The sequence below is a fragment of the Camponotus vicinus genome, unplaced genomic scaffold (genome assembly GCF_025532165.1).
Source record: "Camponotus vicinus isolate PSW18456_S1 unplaced genomic scaffold, iyCamVici1.0 SCAF_2, whole genome shotgun sequence".
Taxonomy (NCBI): domain Eukaryota; kingdom Metazoa; phylum Arthropoda; class Insecta; order Hymenoptera; family Formicidae; genus Camponotus; species Camponotus vicinus.
The window spans coordinates 10,565,993-10,589,355 of NW_028141956.1; the positions used below are offsets into that span (position 1 = coordinate 10,565,993).

Sequence of the window (23,363 nt, forward strand, 5' to 3'; positions counted from 1 at the left end):
AAAAAATTTTTAAATCCTATTTTCCATCCTATTTTTTTCGAGGCTAAAGGTTCAAGTTTGAGATCATATCATATTCAATCGTAACAAAATTTTCTTATCAAATTTCATGAAGTAAACTTTCTTTTCATGCTATAATTTATATTTATAATTGATTTTTTACGAGCATAAAAATACAATTATACAAAAAATAATATAGTATTATAAACTTGTTTTCAGATCTTATTTTTATGACAAAATGTTTTGATTTCTTGACAAATGCATATCGCTTTAAAAAGTTTTTCAATGTAAGTATTTTTAAAAAATTTTGCCAAAAATCTTTATTTTATATTGAAAATGCGTCGATGAATGATGAGAAAAAATATAAGAGTACATAGGAAATAAAAATATTTTGCTTAGTTTATTAGTTAAAAAAAAGATTAAGAACAAAAATAGTGTTACATGAAAGATATATTTAATTTAATCATTGTAAAAAAATTTTAATGATTTTTAATGATTTTTTTTGCTATTCACAACGTCATATAATCATCTTCGACGAAAACGAAATGGAAAAAACGAACGAGATTATTTGTTTTCATTGAAAAGTTGGTGAAGAATACATTTCTTCGATCGTGTGCCATTGCGTGGGATATCGCGATTGTAGAAATTGTATCAATTTATGTAGATTTGCTTTCTGCTGCGGGGTGCAACGACGACATTTATCCTTGAGTACTACGGGTAATACACCTGTATATAGAAAAAGTACAATATTCAATAAAAAAATGACATATTAATGACGTCTATTTTAATTTATCTAATAATTAACTTCAAATGCATATAATTCAAATGCATGTAAATTCATAAGAGGACAGAAATAATTAATATAAGGATAGAAATAAAAAAAAATTGAATATGATCCTTACGTTTTATTTGTTTTCCAAATCCATCGCAATCCCCTGTCTCGAGTAAGCAACGAAGTTCCTTATCGATGAAACGTTTATCTGTTAAATATGACGAAATATCTTGCGCTTGGCAAAAAACGGCAAGTCCTGAGCCGATGATAATTAAAATAATAATCTGCTTATTCATTTTTTTTAACACAATAATTAATTCAGAAAGTATAATAAATCTAATATTGACTGCTCGAATATAACAGAGACACTGCTCTCAGTAAACTTCTCGTAAGCAAAACACATATATTTATCTCGCGACCTTTGAGCTTTACATCCTAAGGACCTCATCAAGTTTCAAAATTTTATCTTCCATATGTTCAAATGTAAGTTGCACGCGCGCGCGTTTTAAATTTCACTGTCAATACTGCCAACCCGACCACAGTGTACTAATACAAAAGTTCTGTTTTCAAAAATATTATTGGCTGTACTAAAAATAGAAAAAACCACAAATTTTTACATATCAGAAAGAAAAAAAAATATTAATCAATATGGGGAGGGGGACAGCGTTGTAGTAATTTACTAACATTTACGAACTAGTTATGACGCCAAATATTTTTAATTGGTTCCGCCATTTTTGGCCAAAAGGATTTTAAACAGTAAAAGGTCCAGATTCTAAAGCAAAATGTAACGTGAAAATTTCTTAAATTGATTTCATATAGAACAATACATTGATCGTAGCAGAATTACCGTTGACAATTAAAAATTCATGTAAAAATATTTGACATTACATTGACATGATGACGTTTGTATGTGGTGCATATTTAGGAGTGTGTTTCAAAATTTATTCCTTAGAGTAAAGTAGCGTTCGATTGACGAATCAGGATAAAAGAAATAAAATTTTCCCTATTCTGATTGGTCAAGGGTAACACCCGATTGACCACGTCGCCAATTGGCCAATTCAAAATAGGACTCTCTGATTGGTCAATTGTTGCTGGTTACCCTAGGCACAGGTCGATATGATTGGCTGTGGTCAATCGCAACGTGGTCAAACGAGGCACTCCCTTGGGCTGCGTTCCATTTGAGCGCTTACACGCTTAAAGCATCATTCTATCTTTGTTGCACATCGAATATCAAACGAAGATAGAGCGACGCTTTCAGCGCTGAAAGCGTAAAAAGGAACGCAGCCTTGGTCAATCCAAGGGATAAATTTTGCAACGATTAGAAAGAGAGAAAGAGAGAGAGAGAGAGAAAGATTTCGAGGAAGATCCGTGACTCCAGTTGAATCGGCACAAATGCCGTCTTATTTTTGCGAGGAAAGGATCATAGCGTGAGTGAAGCCGGACGAATAGTAGACGGACAACATACAGCGGGCGATTGACATCGTCATCCCGGTACGATAGCTCCAAAGCGACGTTTGCGAGGTACAGGGAGGGAGAGCATCGCGAGGATCGCGAGTGCGGCGGCCGATTGACTGGCAACGACGTCGTTGTCGTTGTCATCGTCGTCGTCTGCTGTTGTCGGACAAACATCGTCGTCATCGCGTCCGTCGTCTACTTACTCGTCCGATCGCAACGCGAAGTGGATCGAGGTGCGAAAACGAAACGAGAGGAGTGATCCAGCTACGACGAGCCCACCACAATGAGCTTCCTATTGTAAGTCCTCTTTGCCTCGCGAATTTTCCACCGATAATCGCCATCGAGTCGAATCACCCTCGTTCGATCGATATATATGTGTGTTCTCGGAAGAAACACGAGGATGAGTAAACAGGACGAAGTCACGAGGATCTCCGAGAGTCTCCTCGTTCGTCTCGTTCTGTGACAGCTGACGACGAGTCGATTTTTTTCCCGCGAAAGCTTCGTTTGTTTCTCGTTCCACTTTAAAACTTTGTGTATGCATTTGTTGTACTTTTTCTTACATGTCTAATCTAACGATGATAAAGTTTATCATTCTGTGCACGATGATAACTTTATCGAGAAGGGAATGGAGATGCGATACGCCGGTGAATCGATCGAGGATAAAAATAGCGCGCTACCTACTGTGTGTTTTCTTTTTCTATTCTTTAAGCGCATCTTCCCATGGGACTCGCCATATTTTTCGAATGTCAGGATTATCGCTCGGTTCAGCGCGTAATCTATGAATCATCTCCGTGTCTCGGCGACCGCGCCTTGTTTCTTGTCGTCAGGAGTTTCGAGATCACGATCGCGATTGCGACGCGTCGTGTCGAGTCGATCGTTCGCTTTGACATTCGCGATGTCGCAAACGCCGCCACTCTGTAATCGCGATCAGCTGAGCGTCACGCCTTCGGGACCGAGCGCGTCTGTAAAGGGTTTGTTTTCTTTTTACAGCTGTGTCTTCTCATGCTTTTTGCATGTATAATGAGATGGAGATATATATATATATATATATATATATATATATATATATATATATATATATAAGCCTTTTTCGCGTGAAAGGGAAAAAGAAAGGAGAAAAGATTCTGAGAAAGAAAGTACAATTTTAAAAAGAGATGCACGCGTTCCTTCTTCCTCAGCTGTATATAGTTATATTTCCTGTGATATAATAAATGTGAATTTTTGAATAAAAAAAAAAAGGGAAAAGATTCACAAAGCAGAACATAGAAAAATGTTACTGCAAATGTTTTGTAAAAAAATTTAGTAAAATCATTTTTTATAAATATATTTCCCTTTATGCTTTATAAGCATGCATATAGGTTCTAAAAAAATATTTGAAAGGAATGTTAAAGCATAGTAGAAGGAGAAGAGGGAGAAATATATAGTTCAATTATTCAATTTTTTTCTTTACTGTTAAAATAAAATTATAAAATATTAAAATAAATTGCTAAAATTAGATATTATATATTATTATTTACATTTTTTATTGCACGTATTTACTGTTTACTAATCTCAAAATTTTTCAATGAAATAATATACAAATAGCTTGTAATTAATTGTTATTAATTTCTTATCTGAGATGAGATAATTTGATGAGTATCTTGTATTACATAATTCTATATTTATCCTATATAGAATAATTCTCATATTTTTCTTTTGTTTCATTAGTTTCATTTTTTAAAATAGGAATAATGCAAGTAAATGATGCTTTGTCTGGCAAATATTAATTTAAAATATTAATAGAAGTAATTAATTTTAACGATATATAATAACAAGAACAAAAATCATAGATATAACGATCTTTGTTAATATTTGTTTTTGAATTTTTTTCTTTCAAGTGGGAGCAGGTCTTCAAAGACCTTTAAACCAAAGAAAAACATCCCTGAAGGCACACATCAATATGACTTGATGAAACATGCCGCTGCCACATTGGGATCTGGAAATTTGCGATTAGCTGTTATGCTTCCTGAAGGAGAAGATTTGAACGAGTGGGTGGCTGTTAATAGTGAGTGAAAACATTTGTTTTTTTCTTTTTATATTTTCATTATTTTATATCAGTTTAATAAATTCTATCTCATGTCTGTTTTTTTTTAGCTGTTGATTTCTTCAATCAAATCAATATGTTATATGGCACCATCACAGAATTTTGCACAGAGGAGAGTTGTCCCATCATGTCTGCTGGACCAAAGTATGAGTATCATTGGGCTGATGGTCATACGGTGAAAAAACCTATCAAGTGCTCAGCACCCAAGTACATAGATTACTTGATGACCTGGGTACAGGATCAATTAGATGATGAAACTCTATTTCCATCTAAAATCGGTAATTATTTCATTTTTTACGCATCAATTATCTCAAATTTGTAAGACTTAATTTCCAATCGCTCTCTTTACAGGAGTACCTTTCCCGAAAAATTTCTTATCAATCGCAAAAACTATCTTGAAACGATTATTCAGAGTATACGCTCATATTTATCATCAGCACTTCAGCGAAGTTGTGCAGCTCGGCGAGGAAGCACATTTAAATACATCGTTCAAGCATTTCATATTTTTTGTTCAGGTATACAATTATATATATCTAACATGATATGACAATAGTATATAACTATAAAATAATTAGAAAAAAATAAAACAAATAATTTTATATAATAATATATGGAATAATATAAATAAGAGTATAGATAAAGATAATTATTATAGATAAATTAATTATTATAGATGAAAGTAACCAATAATATAGATAAAGATAACTATTGTATATAAAGAAAGAGATATATCGCTTAAATTTAATATAAATTAAAATTATCGTATAATATTTGATTTTATTCCTCATGTTGATTTAATCTATCCAATTAATTTATAGGAATTCAATTTGATTGAAAGAAGAGAGTTGGCACCGCTGCAAGAACTAATAGAAAAATTGACGGCAAAAGACGCGCGATGAGTCTGCCTATCATCTACGATTCATTCGTCACTTCAAAACCTCTCCAAAGAATCTCTCAACATTGTCTTTGCTCGCATATGTAACCATATTATTTATCCATTAATGATTAATCTCACGATCTCTAGCTCCACGTAAAAAACAAAAGTGTACTGTTGTTGTTTTCTGTTGCTTTTGTTGGAAAAAATGACTGATTACACGAATGAATTATTCCAAAATCTTTTGAATCTTTTGACGGTGATATATTCTATATACTTGCTAAATATATATACATGCGCACATAGTCACTATCAAGTGAATAAGAATTACTAATTTTGAGACGTCTGATTTCGTGACATATTGCTTTTTTCAAGCATGTTTCATTGTCGATTGTAATTTATTGCGAATTATCAATCGCTAATACGTGAGAGAGAGAGAAAAAGATAATTCGAAAGCGCGTATCGATACAAAGCATAAGTTTATCTCGAAAAAGAAAAACATTTAAAAAATATTAAATAAACGCGTTCTTTTTCGCAAACGAACAAGACCATCGTTCATAGGTTTTGTTTGTCTCTCTGATTTTACATTTTTGTTATTATTATCTATTATCACTATTATCGGATGTAAAAATACTGTCGCTATTATATGAATATAGAGATTATTGATTGTTTTATACAGTTGCATGTATGAAGGCAATAGCATATCGTAAATTTTGTATGGTTATTTTTACGTTTAAGGATAGTTTTATAAATACGGTCCCATCATTTTTCGAATTAGCATATATATATCCTCTGGATCGTATATAGAAAATCGTTGAAAAAAATGCTATCGTATTATATGTAATAACTACTTTAAGAGATAGCATCATGTTAAGCGCTTGTAGACTTATTTATACGACTAGAATTTTTGTATGCATTTTGTCCTTATAGAGAGTGATATACATATATTTCCTGCTTTAGACGCTTTTCAAATACCGGTGGTCAAACCGTTTGCGTCGTCTTGCTGCAATTTCCCGTATATTTTCATTAGTTTACTACAATAATCGTATTTTTTTCAGAAAATTACCAAAAATGATTATTTCGGTACATTTTATCAATCTTATAACATGAGTGGTGGCATTTAAAAAAAAACTAATTTATTTTGAAAAAAGAATTTACATTTCTTTCTCGCTTTTGACTTATAATCCAATATGATTACAGAAACAAAAAATGAAGAAACAGAAATCTTAATGAAAAAAATATTATAAAACTTTTTTTAAATACTTATTTTAAACTCTTTTTTTAAATGATGTAATTATTATTGATGTAATGCGATATTTTATAACTTATATGCATGTATCTGACTTTTTTTACATGTTTTGCCTAATTGATTTTCTACTACAATGAAGAATTTCTATTGAACAGCACTTTAATATATAACCACAAAATTGTCACAAATTTAAATCATAATATCCGATTATTTTGATATAATCGGTGCTTAATGAAATAATCTAATTATTGTGAATTGCTGCATAAGTATTAAATATCATTAATAATCAACATTGCCAACTATTACCCACTTATGTACATAAGATGCTTTACTTATAAATGTATCAAACCACTCGTTCTTTCTTTCGGCGAACTATAACAATAAATCTTTAAGAAAATTAAAGAAGTGCTAAGAAGAAATGTTTTAAAAGAAAAAAAAACATATTTTTTTCATTGTAGGAGTCTATGGCCCATATTCTGAATCCTCTTTTATTGATAAAAGTGCCTCTAAAAGTGGCATATAAGCCTTCTGATTGGCTACAGGCCGCTTTTAGGAGCACTTTTATCGATAAAAGAGGATTCAGAATATGGGCCATTAAGGATTCGATTGAGCAATCGTGTGCGTATGTGTGCGTGCGTGTGCGTGTCACAAGCTTTTTATATATAAATACGGTCTTTCTATGAAAAATTTAATATTTTTATAAGACGTTTTTTAAACGTTTATGAAAAGTGCTAAGTTTTTTATAAAAAGATTGATTTTACATACAAAAAGTCTGCAACATATACATATGTGCGCACTATATATATATATATATATATATATATATATATATATATATATATATATATATATATATACATACATATGTATATACGCGCACATATATCGATGTATTTTATTATAATAATGGGATGTGGTGATTGACGTCAGCGAATCGTCGCCGGGAAATAAAGATGACGCATATATACGCTGAGTGTAGGCATAAATATTAATAAGAGTAATAATAATAATAATAATATATTCGGTACTTAAGAAATATTAATAAAAAGAGAAGAGCGAAAAATTAACTCGCATTCTTTAGAAGTGCGCCGATTAGGTTTATAATAGCGTCCGGACAGATGAAGATAGTCGCCTAAAAGAATACACTACTTTTCATTTCGATGACATAATTGTTATAGATGAATTTTTGATTCTATATTTGTACGCCTATTATAGAGCAGCGTCGCAATTATTCCACTCGTGTTGTTTAGACATTTATCTGAACGATGATCCTCTTAATCGAAAAAAAAAAACTTTTTTCTTTCATTAACAATTTATTTCAAAATTGCGCTAAAATTTGCATGAAAGATTGAAAAATTGATATTAGAAGAGCTGAACTCGTGAAAATATTGTCCTCGAATATTCACAAATTCTCTATAATAGTTCTACAACAGATTTTTATTCGATAAAGCAAACTAAATTTTTGAGAAAATTTTCCGATTTTTATTTAAAAAAGATATGACATTAATCTTCATGATAGTTCCTCATCTTTGATTCTTTTAATGTTAAAATTCGTGCATAATTATCTTCTAAGATTGAATAGCTGCAAGACGGAAAATTGGCGCAAAATTTTCGAAGGTTGATTCGATGTCGATTTTGATTGAACATGATCATTGTAGATACGGATGCATTAATAATTTAATCGCGTCAAGCGAAGATATTTCCTATAAATCTCCTAGAAATCATTTTTTTATGCGCGGAAAAATGAATTCGTGTGTTGAAATAAGGGTTGTATTTTTTTTTCTAACGGCCTTTCGCGGAGAGTTCTCAGCAACCAACCAACTGTCCGCTCGTCTGATAGTAACGCTAGTGTGATATATGTGCAATGTAAATAATATTTTTCACAATTAAACGGGGGAAACTCCAAGGTCCAGATCACGGCACATTACGGCCGCGTATAAAATGTTTATAGTCTTGGATATAATCTTGTAATCTTTCTGTAATAAATATCGTTTCGATTGTACTCGTCTCTCTTCTATTTTTTTCTTATCATATAGTATGTTTAAAATTAGGAATTTATATATAATACATTAAAAGAGTCGAAAAAAGTTTATATATAAACTTATGTCCGAAAATGTTTTATTAAAGAATTATAAACTTTCAAAGATAAGCAAGCAAAATTGTTCTTATAATTCGTTCGTATATTTGAACACTTATAATTTTTTAGTAAAGCATTTTCGGACGTAATTTTACATAAACTTTTTGCACCTAGTCATCAACACACTTTATTAACACATTGCATAAATTTGATCTTGATTTTTACAACACTCTGTATATAGCACAAATCACACAAAAATATACGAATAAACTTCAAAGTTATTATAGTTTCAGTTTAAAAAAAAATTACTCTTTTTACTTGTTATTGACTAATTATTTTCGTTTCTATATGTCATCATGTTAGAAAGTTTGCATAGCACTTATAAAAGGACGCCATATATATAATTAGAAACTCGTGAGAAAATCCTATTATTATCTCAAGCATTGCGTGTGTGTGTGTGTGTTTCTTGTTTTCCTTTAATTATCCTTTTAATAAAATATACATATTTCTGCTTTCGAAAACACATTGAAGGAAAGTCTTCAGGGAAGACTTTCCAAACATTGAAATGCTATATCGAATGCAACTTTCTTTTTTTAGTCGCTGACAATTTTTAAACATTTGTATTGTTCGTATAAATTTTGAATAAATTTTTCTTTTCCAAATATTAATGTTTTAACTATATTATTCAACTCCATTGTTGTCTCTGTTATTTATTGAAAATATTTGTTTTGTTTCAACCAAGTCTAAGATCGAGTTGATCAACGATAAATATATATTTAATAATTAGAGATTTGGCTCAAGTAATCAAAAATTAAAAAGAAAATGGCATAAGAGCCAACGCGCGGTAGTTGGAGCGCAGAGAAGCAACAACACTTCTTTCTTTTTTCAATATTAGTTTATTAAAAAACACATAATAACAAAAAGCGAACGTTTCGGATCATCTTTGATCCTTCTTCAGCGCGATGTTAACAATATATATTACAGATAGTGACGCGTTACATTAAACGATCGTCACTATCTGTAATATACAGGGTGTTTCATTTTAATCGCCCCAGGCAAATATCTCGCAAAATATGGAAATTATGAAAAAATGTTTCGGACAAAAGTTGTATGGTTTCGAGAGGGCCATAAAATAGTAACATTGGTTTGACCTTGAACAGTCATTTGAAGGTCACATAAAGGTCACCTTAAATTTCTTAAATGGAACCTACTATTTGTTATTGCATATTCTTGTAGCTTATCTCCAGAGCTTTCCAAAACACTATAACTCAGTACCTTTTCGTTAAGTACTTTTTGAGTTATGAGGCTTGAAATAATTTCTTAATTTTACATAAACCGTAAAATATCTTGTAAAATATTCATTTTTCGATTATCTTACCTTAATACTTTTACGTACAAAATAATGAGAGGAATCAATTGGTGTAAAGAAAACACATAGTTGTTTTGAAGAAGAAATATGTAATTTGCAATTAACAATTCCATATTTTTTCTTAAAAACAACTATGTGTTTTCTTTACACCAATTGATTCCTCTCATTATTTTGTACGTAAAAGTATTAAGGTAAGATAATCGAAAAATGAATATTTTACAAGATATTTTACGGTTTATGTAAAATTAAGAAATTATTTCAAGCCTCATAACTCAAAAAGTACTTAACGAAAAGGTACTTAATTATAGTGTTTTGGAAAGCTCTCGAGATAAGCTACAAGAATGTGTAAAAATATATAGGGTGTTCCATTTAAAAAAATTGAAGTGACCTTCACGTGACCTTCAAATGACTCTTCAAGGTCAAACCAATGGTACCATCTTATGGCTCCCTCGAAACCATACAACTTTTGTCCGAAACATTTTTTCATAATTTCCATATTTTTCGAGATATTTGCCTGGGGCGGTTAAAATAAAACACCCTGTATATTGTTAACATCGCGCTGAAGAAACGTTCGCTTTTTGTTATTATAATGTACTTTTTCAATATTAGTTTATTAAAAAACACATTATAATAACAAAAAGCGAACGTTTCAGATTATCTTTGATCCTTCTTCAGCGCGATGTTAACGATTTATATTACAGATAGTGACGCGTTACATTAAACGATCGTCATTATTTTTATATATAAAATGAAAGTCATCTTCACTGACGAAGAATTCAAAATCTTTGTAATATTTTTCTTTTTATATTTTTTAGTTGTGATACAAAATATGTATATCATGGTGATTATGGAATGCAAAGAGTTATAAATAATATAAGTAATATAAGGTTCTTTTAATAATTAATTTAATTGTTAAAATTTAATTATTTAATAATTAATTTAATTATTAAAATTATTAATTTAGTAATTAATAAATAATTATTAAATTAATAATTTAATAATTAATTTAATTATTAAAATTAATTGTTCAACTAAAAGATAGAAAAATTAATAATTAAGTTATAAACATTATATTTGGAAAAAATTAATTGAACTATATATATATATATATATATATATATATATATATATATATATATATATATAATAATACTAGAATAATAGCACAATGTTTTCAGAACTGGGTCCAAATTTACAGTAAGCGCGTTAAAACGAAAATGATAGGCAAAGTGCTATGAAACGTGCTTTGCCCCACTCGTTGCTTCTTCAGACTCGTTCCTGTCGATGATTTCTTTTTGAATCGATGTGAATCAGTCATGAACTGTGACGGTCGCGAACTAGACGTGACGCTCGTTCACTTAGATTTAAATCGTATATAAGTGCTGAAAATCATCTTAAGAAGACAAAATTGTTTTTGCGCTTTTCTAAGGAACGAAACAATTATAATTGCACAATTAAGGTAATTAAATTTATTTGAATAATATTGAATAAAATTAATTTTATATTTTTATATTCTACAAATCTTTTTTTTTAATATTACTTTAAATTTACTTTAAGTTTTTAAAGACAATTTTGGATAAACCATTCTTGTGTGTATGTATGTGTGCATTTACACTTTAAGTTCTCCAATTGCAATTACTAATTGAATTAATTTCGGCAATTTGCTAATCCTAAATCGATTAGCTCTATTTCTCTCTTCCCTTTAAATTTATAATTTTGATACATATTAAAACATGTTTTATTGCGAATTTATTATTGTATTACATATCTCTGTAGCTTGTTATACACATTAATAAGATTACATCTCTTATGACATGTTGTAGGACTATATGTAATAACTATATATAATTATAATATACATAGTATATTATAATTATATATAGTTATAACATAATATATATAGTGATAAATACACACAGTATTTTAATATTAAGATTATAATCTGGAAAAGAAAGATAGCAAATCGCTGATATATATACACACACATGTATAAACGTAGGAAGAAAATTTAGAGAAGTGAGATTAATTCTAATTTATCTCGATATGATTGACACTAAATAAAATAAAATTGCCAATATAGAGGTTTAAATGCTTTGTCACTTTTATTAATCTGATACCGTTTTATTGCAATATTCTTTTTTCAAGAGTAAACTTTGATCTTACTTCACACAGTGTAATGTACATACATAATCTGTACAGTATACACAAGCATATATTAACCATTGACTACATATAACAAAATGATGTGAGTTATTAATATACATATATATACCAAGAAAATATTTCTTTCACATTTAATGCGCTTGAAATATTTCTATAACACATATTTTATAAAACATAAATTATACGGTATAATTTTAATTTGAATGTAAATGCATTTATTTATTCAATACTATCTAGAATTCTGTCTCATGTTCCAAGAAAACAAAGATTCAAAAATATCAATTAACAAAACAAAATTCTGTATAATGATATTTTTTAATTATAATGAAACATTTTTTCTCATACAATTTATACTCATACAAATAATTACATGATATAATTGAAATTAAAATATATATAATTAATTTTAAATGCCTAAAAATATTTTTCTCTTTTATGAAATTCTAGAAAAAAATCTTCAAATATCTAGAAAAAAATTTCCCTCATGAGAACGGAAAAAATATATGTAATACAGTATATTTTGTGAAAACGAAAAATAATACTAGAATTATATATATATAATTGAATATTTTAATACTAGAATTATATATATATAATTGAATATTTTTTTAATAATAAAATTGTTAAAATTATTTAAAATTATTGTTAGAATTATATATATATAATTGAATATTTTAATACTAGAATTATATATATATAATTGAATATTTTTAATAATAAAATTGTTAAATTATTTGAGATGAAAATTTTTGTGAAAATTGATTCAATTTATAAATAAGCGGGGTTTTTTTGCGTGAATTTGAACGAATGTTATCAATGGAATCAAATTTTTTTATCGAATTTGAATCAATCATTTTATTGTTATTGATTACTCTTAACAAAACATTTCATTTTGCATATAATTATTAATGAATAAATTAAATTTTTAGCGATAAGACTGATAGCTGATATATTATCTGATATCTTTGCTGATATGATATATTTACATAATAAATACAATCGGCATATATACAGGGTGTCCGATTCGTGAGGGACCAAACGAAAAGTGATGATAGATTGGGTCAAACTAAGAAGAAAAGTCCTCTACCATTTTGCAAAATTCGCAATAATTATTAAGTAATAAGCAAAAATGTCACATGAAGGTTTAATTTTTTAAATGGAACCCCCTATTTTTTATTATGTATTCTTATAGCTTATCTCGAGAGCTTTCCAAAACACTATAATAAAGTATTTCTTCATTGAGTACTTTTCGATTATCTTACCTTAATTATTTTTCGATTATCTTACCTTAATACTTTTATATGCAAAATAATGAGAGGAATCAATTGGTGTAAAGAAAAAACATAGTTGTTTTTAAGAAAAAATATGTAATTTGCAATTAACAATTACATATTTTTTCTTAAAAACAACTATGTTTTTTTTACACCAATTGATTCCTCTCATTATTTTGCATATAAAAGTATTAAGGTAAGATAATCGAAAAATAATTAAGGTAAGATAATCGAAAAGTACTCAATGAAGAAATACTTTATTATAGTGTTTTGGAAAGCTCTCGAGATAAGCTATAAGAATACATAATAAAAAATAGGGGGTTCCATTTAAAAAATTAAACCTTCATGTGACATTTTTGCTTATTACTTAATAATTATTGCGAATTTTGCAAAATGGTAGAGGACTTTTCTTCTTAGCTTGACCAATCTATCATCACTTTTCGTTTGGTCCCTCACGAATCGGACACCCTGTATATATATATATATAAAACATATTCAAAAGTGGATGTCAATTACATAACTTTTGCTTGTCGTATTTAACGCTTCAAAGAACAACATTATCATTAAAGAATTCTTTCAAAATTAGAATGAATTAGCACGTGAATGCTAAATAACAAGTCATAAATGAACGTAACTCAATAATAAAATACCGCGCTGTTGAAAAAGATTTCTTACTATTTTCTCTTTTTCATAATTAAAATATATATAATTAATTTTATATATTTAAGAAAATCTAAGACAGATAATGTTTTCTTATTCGCAACGTTATTTTCACTATATTTTTATTTTGATTTTGATTTTGATTTTGATTTTATTTTGATTTTACTTTTTATTTTACTCTTATTAGCAGTTGCAATTTAATTTAATCCAATTTTATCTTATCTTATTTTATTTTATTTTATAATATCTCATATTACTTTCCCCGCCTGTTACGCTAAAGTCTAGATTTTAGATTTTAGATTTTAGATTTTAGATTTAGATTTTATTTTATTCCATTCAAGTACTGTATAACTTACACCTTACACTCTATACACTTTATTTATTATACTTTATTCTATTTCTATTTCTATTTTAATTTTATATATTATATCACATTTTATATTTTATATTTTATACGTTAATGAATACAAAACTTGTAAAGCTCTGTAAGACTGGAAGTCCATCCAAAGCCGTAAGGCATGGATTAAGAACAATAAATAAAATAAAAATAAATATTTAAGAAAATCTCTCTTTTTTACAAAATTCAAATATGTAAAAAAAATTTCTTTCAAGAAAGAAAAAAATATATATAATATACAATATAATTTTAAAATGATTTGTGAGAGATAAAAAATATATAAAATCGGATATTTTTAATAATAAAGTTATTAAATTGCATGAAATGACAATTTTTTTTATCGCAAATCGTTAAGTTGCAAATTGGTTTTCATTTGTAAAATAAATTTATTACGTAAAAATGAATCCAACTTAAGAGGATAAGTAGACATATATAATTATAAGCAATCAAAACTAATCGCAATAACGTAACAGAATTCATTATGGAGCTACTTAATTATGAGAAAGAGAAAATTGCAAGAAATTTTTTTCAAGCAACACGATTCTTTTTATTGTCGATTTATGTTGATTTATATATATAAATAAATATATATATATATATATATATATATATATATATATATATATCCGATTATTATATTACTTTTATTATTATTCGACATATTATTATAACGTGGGCGTACACGAGAAAAGGAAGTAGGCCGGTTTCTTACTTAGAATTCTCATCTCGTGCCTCATTATCGTTTCAATGAACTGTGCACAGGATACAAGACCTAGAACATAGAAGAAATGTCCACAAAGTATTGCGTTAGACATCCGTAGATGTCTGCGTAGATGTCCAGATTACTGCAAACAAATGTGTGCGACTCATTAGAAAAAAAAATCTTAAAATTGACTCTGTGCAATTTTCCTAATCTTTTTACATGTGTTTTTATGTTAGTGTTAAATTCATGAGTATACCTCATATAGAATTCACTTTGATTTTTCACTATTCACATTTTTAGGAAAATTTAAAAAAATAACGAGACTAAATATAACAATGATTATTCTTTAAGTATGATGATTATTTTTTCTTGTGATATTGAAAAAATTAGTGAAATTTAAAATGATTTATTTTCCATATTAATTTTATTCATTATATCATATTTATTAAAATGTTTTGAAGTATCAATTATTTGATCTGTATCTTAATTTCTTTATTTCCCTTCGCTAATTTATCTGGGAAGATTTTTTGAAACACATTCCCACTAAATCACATCGATTGACATTACATTGATTAATCGATGTTAATTAAGTTAATTTTTAATATAATATTTCAAAATAATATTTATTTATTTTTTTGTTTCGATTATATAATTATCGAGGAAAATAAAATAATTTTAAATAAGATTTTTTAGATAAGAATTTTTTTAAATAAGATAATTTTTTTCTGTATTGATCTCGAAGAATTTAAGGAAAGAGATTAGATATGTTTCCGCAATTTCGATTATTATCACAAAATACTACAAATAACTGATATAATCATGCTTTTTAACAATTAGAGTCAATAATTCAATTCAACTTAGTTTAATTGATGGCTTAATTTTAAATAAGACCTAACCAGAACTAATTGCAATAATGTGATGGAATGCATTATGGAGTTATTTAATGTTTTTTATAGTAATCTTTGTTTTGATTACTCAATTGATGTAATTCAAATTATTTAATTTGTAAGTTACTTAATAATAATGTAAGATGTATATGTGGCAACGATTTATGATCCAAAAACTAAAATTTTTATATTATATCTAGGAAATATATATGAATGCTTTAAATCACATGGATTGCACACAAATGTGACGAACTTAAACTTCAACTAAGAATCATTTTGAAGAAATACAAAGTTTCTAAGATCTCTAAAGAAAAAAATGTGATACAGTTTTAAGCAATAAGAATAATGAATATGGTAAGACTTGATCGAGACTTTACAAAGTCTGTTCTAAATTTATTTGTTAATATACATTTAAAATAGTTAAAACTAGCACTTGTTTTTTTTATACAAAAGATTGGAATAACGATATTAAAGGCACTAATAAAAGGCAGTTTATTCTGTCTTTATTGCTTGTTCGGACCATTCTTTAAATTACGAGGTTTGAGAAAAAAACGACAATGTCCACCGATTGATAATAAAATCTTGTTGCAATCGGCAACGGAAATCGCTCAGAGAATCCGTAGAAGAGAGGTAAATCTATATCTCAAATCACATAATCTCAAAATATTTTAATAAGGTAATGTTATACTTCACATTACATTGCCAGATCAATGCAAGTTATCTTCATATGCGCTCGATAATTATTCAAAATTGGTATTTAATAAAAAAAATATTCACTGAATTTTAATGTAACATATAGAGTGAAAAAATTCTCTTAAAATAAATTCTATCTAAAAATTGCACATAGTTCAGTCAATCTTTTGATTTCAGAAAATTTAGTTTATGAAAAGCTCTTTTTCACATTTATAACTCAAAATTTATATCTCAATATTTTCGCTAAAGAAAAATCATTTTTAATTTTTGACCAAAAAATCCCCGGGGACTATTAAAAGAACAGATAGTTTTGATACACTTGGTACACACTTTTTGATACACTTGGCACACTTTTTGATACACATTACTATTTTTGAAAGATCGGTAGCGAAGAAATAATCACCGCGTATATAAAGCGATGCAAAGAGGTAAATCCCTTGATCAATGCGATTGTGGAAGACCGATTCGAGGTGGCGATTCAAGAAGCACGTAAAATCGATGATTTTTTGAAATCGATGACGATAGACGAGGCAAGAATTGCGAGCGAGAAACCGCTACTGGGTCTACCTGTTACCATTAAGGAAAGTATTGCTGTTCAAGGTGGGTTACATACTTCAATCCTCTCTAATGTAATGAATATGCATATACATTTCGACGAATGGAATTCTTTTAATAATTTAATGATCACTTTTTTTTATTTGTGAGGTATTATTATGACAAACGAAGTTGTTTAATATAACATGAATTATCGTGAATCTATGTAATGGAGCTTTCTTTTTTTTTTGGTTGATATATTGTTGAAACTATCAATTTACGTTAGTTGCGCATGCGAATTCTTTGAATATGCTATGTATACTTGACATATATGTTCAAAAGAATCGTTCACATCCTTTTCTAAAAATGAATATTTAATATTTACTGCGTTTCTCAGATATAAAGATACGCATTTGCATTTAAGCATTTAATATTGAATTATTGAATTGAATTATTATGTAAATGTAATAAAAAATGATAGGCATACTTGAAAAAATGATAAATATTTGATGAGATATGATAAGCAATATTTTTACGCAAGATATATAAATATCTGAAAATCGCATCAACTTTGTTTATTATTAATTTTGTATGATATTAATAACGCGATTTCAGGATTTCTTGTCAAGCGAATTAAAGTCGCTAGCTTTGTGAATGTTAATTCTCTATCTGTTTTTTTCTCTATGCCTCTCTTTTACTTTTTCTATCTCGCTAAGCCGTTTGTTTGCACATATTATCATGTTCACGATAGTTTGCGTGATTTGACGAAGTCATTATTCAGTGAATAAATTCATAAAATTTCCTTGGAACTCACATTTAAAAATAGTACGTGCTATGGCGCGTGATAGATTTACCATGTAATATATAATTATTATATACATAAACATATTGTTCACAGAGTGATCAATAGTTTTTGTTAAATTGAACGCGAAAAACATCTCAAAAATCAGGATATTTAAAAATCCTGTTCAGAAATCATAAGTCAAGTATAATATTTATTGTTTTACGCATCTGTTAAATACGTTATAATCACTATTACATAACGAATACATTTTACATAATTCCTATTCATCGAGTATTTAGTTAAATTAGTCAGTAAATATTGATTTAATTAACATTTTATAAATAATACTATTATTACTTACTTTCTTTATCATTCGTATGCATATATTATTTACATTTTGTTAAGGCCTAAAAAATATATTAAAAATATATTAAAATATATTAAAAATATATTAAATTCAGATAAGAGCAATATCGGTGAAGTAATTTTATAAATCGTATTTTTTTTTTTGCACTTAGCACATAATACACGATAACATAAACATTTATCTGACTAGGAATGAGTCATTCGGTGGGAGTAAAAGATGCTCCTTCGAGGGCGATGAGTGACGCCAATGTCGTGACGAAGATTCGTGAAGCTGGTGGTATTCCTATTCTTGTCAGTAATACACCAGAATTGTGTTTGTGGTGGGATACATTTAATAAAGTAACTGGTACCACCAAAAATCCTTACGATAATCGAAAGATTGCTGGCGGCTCTTCCGGTGGTGAGGTATATTATTTCCTTTTCTAAAAGAGTACATATATACACACAATTCCCTTTCAGAAAATCTCTATAAGAGTTCACAATTTTTATTTAAATAATATAGAAGCTTATAGTAAATATAAATATAAATTGCCTATATATATTTAATCAGGCTGCTCTTCTTGGCGCTGGTGCTTCCCTTTTAAGCTTAGCTTCAGACATCGCTGGATCGGCCAGACTTCCGGCAATGTTTTGCGGAGTTTTCGGTCATAAACCTACGCCTAGTAAGTTATTTACTACATTAAACAATTAATAAGGAGAGAAAAAGATATTCAAATATTAAACATTTTATTTCTTTTTTTTATTTATATTGTTTGAACATGTGGCTTTATATTAAAAAAATTTGGATTATATTTATGTTCATAAAATAATGTTATGATAAATAAAAATAAATAACGATTAAAATTATTAATTTGAATGTAGATTGGGTTTCAGTAGAGGGTCACAAGCCTGGCGCAAATGACAAAAATTGGCCTTATTTTTTTACAATCGGTGCAATGGTTAGATATGCTTCGGATTTGTCTCTTTTGTTAACAGTGATATCGCAAACTGATGAAGCGAGAATTGGCTTTAATAAAAAGGTTAGAATTTTCCTAAGAATTTCCTCTTTAATTTAGTTTTTTAAATTTTTGCTTTGTTAAAATTGTGATCACAAATATTGGTAATAAAATATTTATAATATGTAATAATGTATTTATAAATGTGAATATTTATTTTATATTTCGCAAACTATTACAATTAATCAAAGTATTGCAACATAATCGTACAGGTACGTCTAAAAGATATGAAATTCTTTTACATGGATCACTGCGGCTCGAGCGTAACAAATCCTGTGAACAGTGATATGAAAGATGTAATTTACAAACTAATCAAATACTTGGAAATGACATATAATATCAAAGTGCAAAAAGTATGTGATAAAAATTTTTGTTATATTATAATTATAATTTTTACTATATAAATTAATTTTAATTTGTATAAAAAATTATTATACTTTACTTATAAGTAAAATTTACGAAAATGTTTATGAATATGTATTTACGAATATGTTTTTAGAACTCTATTCATTATAATATATGTGAAAATCAAAATGATCGATGAGGTGTTATCTTTTCAAAGTTTTATCTTGTCATATATATATATATATATATATATATATATATATATATATATATATATATATATATATATATAATTTATTGTGTATTCATTAATAATTTAAATTTTATAATAATTAAATATTAATGATTTAAATATATTAGAAAAAAATATATTAGAGATTATAACGTTACTATGTACAAATTTATAAATATATCGGCAGATATCACATTCATATTTTCAATTATTTACAGGCAAATTTAGAAGATATGAAATCATCTTTTGAATTAAGCGCATTTATTCTTTTGAGAATCCAAGATATATATTCGATGTATAATCGCACGGATGATTTCAAGGTATAATATAAACCGTAAATGTTTCTTCCGTAAAAGAAATTATAAAATTTTCTCATAAAATTTTTTTTCAGAAATCGAAGAGTGTGCTTGTGGAAACATTGAAGTATATTTTTTTTATGTCACCGCATACTTTTCCCGCCATATGTTATGGGATAATAAAAAATATTAGCGAGCGATTACCACTCTCAAAATATAATAAATTATTAGAGATAAGAATGCGGTTAAAACAACAATTTGAGGTAGATTCTATTCATATTATCTTTAAATCACAAGTAAAATTATAATATTAAAGTAAAATATTAATATTTGTTTATCTTAAAATATTCCATCGATAGTAAAATATTCGAAATAAATGGTTAACATGCGCGAATTTTAATTTGTATATATATTATATATTAATTGTATATATATTATTATATATTATATATTATATATATATATATATATATATATATATATATATATATATATATAATATTAAACATTTTTTTTTACTAGAAATATTATATATTTGTAATATAAATACATTTGATTAGGAACTGTTGGGCGATAATGGTGTATTAATCTTTCCATCTTTCACCTCACCGGCGCATTATCCTCATGAAAGTCTATACAATGTGTGTAATTACACTTACATGATGATGTTCAATATGTTGGGATTGCCGGTCACACAATGTCCACTTGGCTTTAACAAAAATCAACTGCCAGTTGGACTTCAGGTGGAAATTCTTTTTCTGTTTAATTCTAAGAAATTAGTAAACAATTACATTTTTAAATAAAAAAGAAACAAACTCTCCCTCCCTCTCTCTCCTCTTCTCCCTCTCTCTCTCTCTCTCTCTCTCTCTCTCAATGAAAGATTAAATTGGAATTTAAGAAATTAAATGCGAATTGAACGGTGAGTATAAATGCAAGGAAAAAAATTTCTTTTCTTATTTGCATCTTTATTTCGTTTTGACTTTTTATTGGCTTTTAACTTATTTAGTTTTTTTTAATTATCTATCCATCTGTATGTCAATGTGTGTCAATGTTAAATAATGTTATTTTGGCATCAAATGACATGCATTTATTACTTGAGTAATTTGTTTCTTTTGTTTCAGAAATAAAGTTTTATTAATTTGTCTTTAATTTACCTAGTTTTAATTTTATTTTTGTATCTTTTCTGTGTTTAGATCGTCGCAAATCCAGGTTGCGATTATTTGACAATTGCTATGGCGCAAGAAATCGAAAGGGCATTCGGTGGTTGGCGAGAACCATCGAAAAACACAAGATTTACTTATACAACGTAGCATAAATTTCAATGAAATAATATGTGATCTTATTTTTAATCAAAGTTGCAGTGATCTAGCGTAATTTGCAACAGATAAGAGAACCTACTAAATCTATAACATATTAAAATTTTACGGGAGGAAATTTTAATTTGACTAAAATCATAATTAAATAAAAAGAATAAATAATAAGAGAGTGATTGTTAAGATTATAATATATCACTCTATACATAATATATTATAATATTAAAGATCACAGCGCATTAATTGCAATAATCAATGATTCTGTGTTTTTGATACCGACTTCTATGATGTCGATTCGCAATTAAATTTGCATCATAATATCTCGATGCCAAAATATGATTGCGTGCTTCTTCTCTTAGGATATATGTATATTTATATGTATATTTTGAAATATGTATATTTTAAATATATAATATAAATGATAAATAATTTATATAAATGACTTTTTTTAGCTCTTATTGACCCATCTATTATCCAAATCTCCTTTTTTCTTTTGCTTTCCTCATGGCACTTGCACTTATTTGAATTCCTCATTGCACTTGCATCAGGCCCGTAACCAGCCCGTTATATTAGAGGGGGCAAATAAAATTCTAGATGGGGCAGTCTCAAAAACTCTTTTTCAATGCACAAAATACAATATTTTTTATTATTTAAATATCGATGCAATATTTCATAAGAAATACCAATAATATAAAATTACAATCAGGTAAATGTTAAAATGTTAAAATAATTGTAATTTTCGAGTTGTCTCGTTATTGAAAATTCTATAGGAAAACATTTTGATCGATTGATTCAGTTTTTTTTTTCAAAAAGTAATATTGTCAGATTGGTTTCCCGACCAAACAGCATAATTTGTCTGTGAATAGTTTTTTACTGCCTAGTGCCCTTATATTTGTATTTACGAATTACGTTTTTACTGCCTAGTGCCCTTAAATATGCAGAGCATTAGGAAACATATAAGATAAAAATTTGCCAGGGGGGGGCAAATGAAGTCCCTAGGGGGGGCAATGCCCCCATTTGCCCCTCCCTGATTACGGGCCTGACTTGCATTCATTCACGAAAATACTCGCATTTAAAAAAGAAATTCAACAATACAAACCGTTTCGCATCACTACTTTACTGTTTGCGCGAGTGTCATCGTGCGAATAATAGCAAAACCATAACACGTAAACATTAACGCGTTACTATTTACGCCGCTAAGGTTGAACATGATATTATTGATAATTTATTGCTGCAATATTTTACATATACTATAACATATACTCTTATATACGTACAATATTAAATTGTAGAAGTTAAATTAAGTACAAATGCACTAAATTAATATATTTATAAATCTATTCTGTATAAAGCAGTCTCCAAAAGAATTGATTTTAAAACTAATAAAACTAATTATTACTAATCAACTTTGTATTTGTCTTTTAAATAAGTATTTAATATTGCAAATTGTATAAAATTATAAAAAAAAATTTTTCCTGGATTTAAACTTTAAAAAAATATAATAAATAACAAAAAATTCTATTTTTATGTTATAAATCTAAATAATTATAATATAATATATTATGAAATACACATACACACATATATATTTTATATATATTTTATATATATATTTTATAAAATATTAAAATGTCTATATAATAATACTAATTAATAAAAAAATATTTTATAAATTAAATAAAATTGAAATTGACTCGAATAATAAAAAATAATAATTAGAAATTAAATCAAAATTGGTAAATTAAAGCCGCAGCGTGATAATTGGAGCGCAAGAAAGAAACACTTCCTTTTTTTAATTACTCGTGTATTTCAAATTGAATATTTTTACATTAATAAAAACAAACGTCT

The 23,363-nt window shown here is 27.6% G+C and overlaps 3 protein-coding genes across 3 annotated transcripts; 2 read left to right on the forward strand and 1 right to left on the reverse strand.

The window, feature by feature from the left end:
• Positions 1 to 294: 294 nt before the first annotated feature.
• Positions 295 to 1,167, reverse strand: LOC145966527 (ejaculatory bulb-specific protein 3). Its single transcript, XM_083090640.1, has 2 exons — positions 900 to 1,167; positions 295 to 723 (listed from the first exon to the last, which is right to left on the reverse strand). The coding sequence occupies exons 1-2, from the start codon at positions 1,063 to 1,065 to the stop codon at positions 572 to 574; spliced, it is 318 nt and encodes a 105-aa protein (XP_082946766.1). The 5' UTR covers positions 1,066 to 1,167; the 3' UTR covers positions 295 to 571.
• A 939-nt stretch (positions 1,168 to 2,106) lies between these two features.
• Mats (MOB kinase activator-like 1) lies at positions 2,107 to 8,432 on the forward strand. The gene is made up of 5 exons (XM_083090658.1): positions 2,107 to 2,521; positions 4,102 to 4,268; positions 4,358 to 4,585; positions 4,659 to 4,822; positions 5,126 to 8,432. The coding sequence occupies exons 1-5, from the start codon at positions 2,508 to 2,510 to the stop codon at positions 5,204 to 5,206; spliced, it is 654 nt and encodes a 217-aa protein (XP_082946784.1). The 5' UTR covers positions 2,107 to 2,507; the 3' UTR covers positions 5,207 to 8,432.
• A 2,745-nt stretch (positions 8,433 to 11,177) lies between these two features.
• LOC145967469 (fatty-acid amide hydrolase 2-A-like) lies at positions 11,178 to 21,954 on the forward strand. The gene is made up of 12 exons (XM_083092391.1): positions 11,178 to 11,335; positions 16,158 to 16,311; positions 16,411 to 16,587; positions 17,031 to 17,250; positions 18,525 to 18,739; positions 18,885 to 18,996; positions 19,196 to 19,353; positions 19,542 to 19,682; positions 20,125 to 20,226; positions 20,298 to 20,465; positions 20,763 to 20,945; positions 21,396 to 21,954. The coding sequence occupies exons 2-12, from the start codon at positions 16,303 to 16,305 to the stop codon at positions 21,510 to 21,512; spliced, it is 1,602 nt and encodes a 533-aa protein (XP_082948517.1). The 5' UTR covers positions 11,178 to 11,335; positions 16,158 to 16,302; the 3' UTR covers positions 21,513 to 21,954.
• Positions 21,955 to 23,363: the final 1,409 nt, after the last annotated feature.

Bases quoted from the DNA above. Each gene is read 5' to 3' on its own strand.
- LOC145966527 (XM_083090640.1), bottom strand. From the start codon at position 1,065: ATGAATAAGCAGATTATTATTTTAATTATCATCGGCTCAGGACTTGCC. The intron at 724-899 runs GTAAGGATCATA...TTCTATATACAG, and splicing joins ATTTGGAAAACAAATAAAAC to GTGTATTACCCGTAGTACTC.
- Mats (XM_083090658.1), top strand. The intron at 4,586-4,658 runs GTAATTATTTCA...CTCTCTTTACAG, and splicing joins TCTATTTCCATCTAAAATCG to GAGTACCTTTCCCGAAAAAT. The intron at 4,823-5,125 runs GTATACAATTAT...ATTAATTTATAG, and splicing joins ATTTCATATTTTTTGTTCAG to GAATTCAATTTGATTGAAAG.
- LOC145967469 (XM_083092391.1), top strand. The intron at 19,354-19,541 runs GTTAGAATTTTC...ATAATCGTACAG, and splicing joins GAATTGGCTTTAATAAAAAG to GTACGTCTAAAAGATATGAA. The intron at 20,227-20,297 runs GTATAATATAAA...ATTTTTTTTCAG, and splicing joins ATCGCACGGATGATTTCAAG to AAATCGAAGAGTGTGCTTGT.